The sequence below is a fragment of the Pygoscelis adeliae genome, unplaced genomic scaffold (assembly GCF_000699105.1).
Source record: "Pygoscelis adeliae isolate BGI_AS28 unplaced genomic scaffold, ASM69910v1 Scaffold34, whole genome shotgun sequence".
In the NCBI taxonomy this organism is placed as follows: domain Eukaryota; kingdom Metazoa; phylum Chordata; class Aves; order Sphenisciformes; family Spheniscidae; genus Pygoscelis; species Pygoscelis adeliae.
The window spans coordinates 1,810,017-1,811,641 of record NW_008824658.1 but is presented as its reverse complement, the minus strand read 5'-3'; the positions used below and the strand labels follow the sequence as shown (position 1 = coordinate 1,811,641).

Here is a 1,625-nt window from a genome sequence, read left to right as displayed (position 1 = left end):
GGGGCAGTCAAAGCAGTTGGCACACCTGCAGAGAGGAAGGCCTGTAAGACAGTTGCTCTGACAAGGATCCCAGGCCAAGGAAAATGCTCTCAAGAAGCAAACCAAGCTTAAACCAACAGACCTTTTCATCTTATGCAAAAACGTTAGGGAAAAAGGGCAACAGAGCCATCAACAGAAACAGGAGGGGTTCAGAGTCAACATAAGAATGGCGACAGTGAGAAACACTGGGCGATACTAAAAACCCCTTTGTGCTATGAGAGAAAAACTAAACTAAAACTAAAAAACGAGAACATGAAGAGCACATGATACATCATGGAAAGACACTTATTCCCCAAAACAGACTAAAAGGTAACAAGAAGCGATGTAATTTTTGAAGAGAGTTTCAGATACATGTGATCAGGTGTTGATTAAGGAAGGAGCCCTTTAAAATGGTGAGTCTTGATGAAAAAAGCCAAAACGACCTTACCTGTTCTTTTTCAGCTTGGCTTCGGCTGAAGGCATGTTTTCCAGGCAGCTGGGGCAGTAGTGAGAGTCCACCTGATGAACGAGACGGTCACATCACACTTCCTGGCACACGTTTGTCTAGACAGCATGCTGGCAGCAGCCTGAAACTCTGCCGCGCGATTTAACAAGGCTTGAGGTCTGGCAGCGGGCAGGTGAAGTCAGTGAAGACTTGAGACATTTCTTGGTATCTGAAATCTTAGCCCATCTCAGCCAAATTTTGGTCTTTAATAATGTAAGTCGGAAGGTTTCTTAGGTCAGGATACATTAAACTACTCTGCCTAGTAAATGGGAAAAGGACAACTGGGCATTCTGCAGTTACCAGAATTTAATTTTTCAGCTTTAACAGCGGGTTTTAGTATGCTCTTTTCCATTTATATCCACACTTATTCTGCCCTTGTACTTACGCTGGTCTGAAATCCATGCATTTCAGAAAACGTTTTGTATCTGCCTGCTGTCACAAACTAATTTTGCTAATTAAAACAAGAGCAGCAAGAAGGGGGTCCCCTTCCTGAAGAGGAAAACAAACCTATTGTTAAACATGGAAACGCACAATGACTGCGCTCGTCACGCTGTGGAGAATTCATGACAGATGCAGCCTGGCGACAAATCTGTTTTCTACTCTTCAGAGGCTCTGACGTTTGCGGAGAGATACCTCTTCTGAGATCTGGGCTGCACAGTCATTCTTTTAAGGCTTTTCAAATCTACCGTAGTGTCTTAATTCACCCAGACTTCCGCAAAGTCAATTTTACCAATTTTTTTATGACGACCTGAGAAGTCACATGAGCAGCCCCAGGGCCCAGGCTCGCCCGAGTCCCGCTCTGCACAAACGCTGTGCTCCTGGCAGGCCCCCACGCACACGGCAGACTACGGCCCCAGCCTGATGACAACCGACAGCTTAAGGCTCCAGCCGTTCCTGGACAAAGAACAAACCCTCCACAGCAGAAACCCCACTGTATGACGTGGGGAAAAAGCTCGTCCAGGTGGAAATAAATTCACACCAAATACTCTGAACCCCGACTTCATTCTCATAGCGAGTACGATGCTCTGGGGCCTCAGGACGCTGAGGGCGTGGGGTTTGTTACTTCGGCAGCTGCCAACGCCGCCACATCCAGCAAACCTCG

At 46.7% G+C, this 1,625-nt stretch overlaps 1 protein-coding gene across 1 annotated transcript in view; it reads right to left on the bottom strand.

Annotated features, from left to right (window-relative positions):
• The window catches only part of DCTN4 (dynactin 4 (p62)), a 10,624-nt gene extending 10,078 nt beyond the window's left edge, over positions 1–546 (bottom strand). Inside the window, 2 exon segments of the mRNA XM_009322638.1 lie at positions 1–25; positions 467–546. The exon segment at positions 1–25 is cut by the window's left edge and continues 36 nt beyond it. Of these exon segments, the coding sequence (XP_009320913.1) occupies positions 1–25; positions 467–501 (60 nt within the window). The 5' untranslated portion in view covers positions 502–546.
• Between the last annotated feature and the right edge of the window lie 1,079 nt (positions 547–1,625).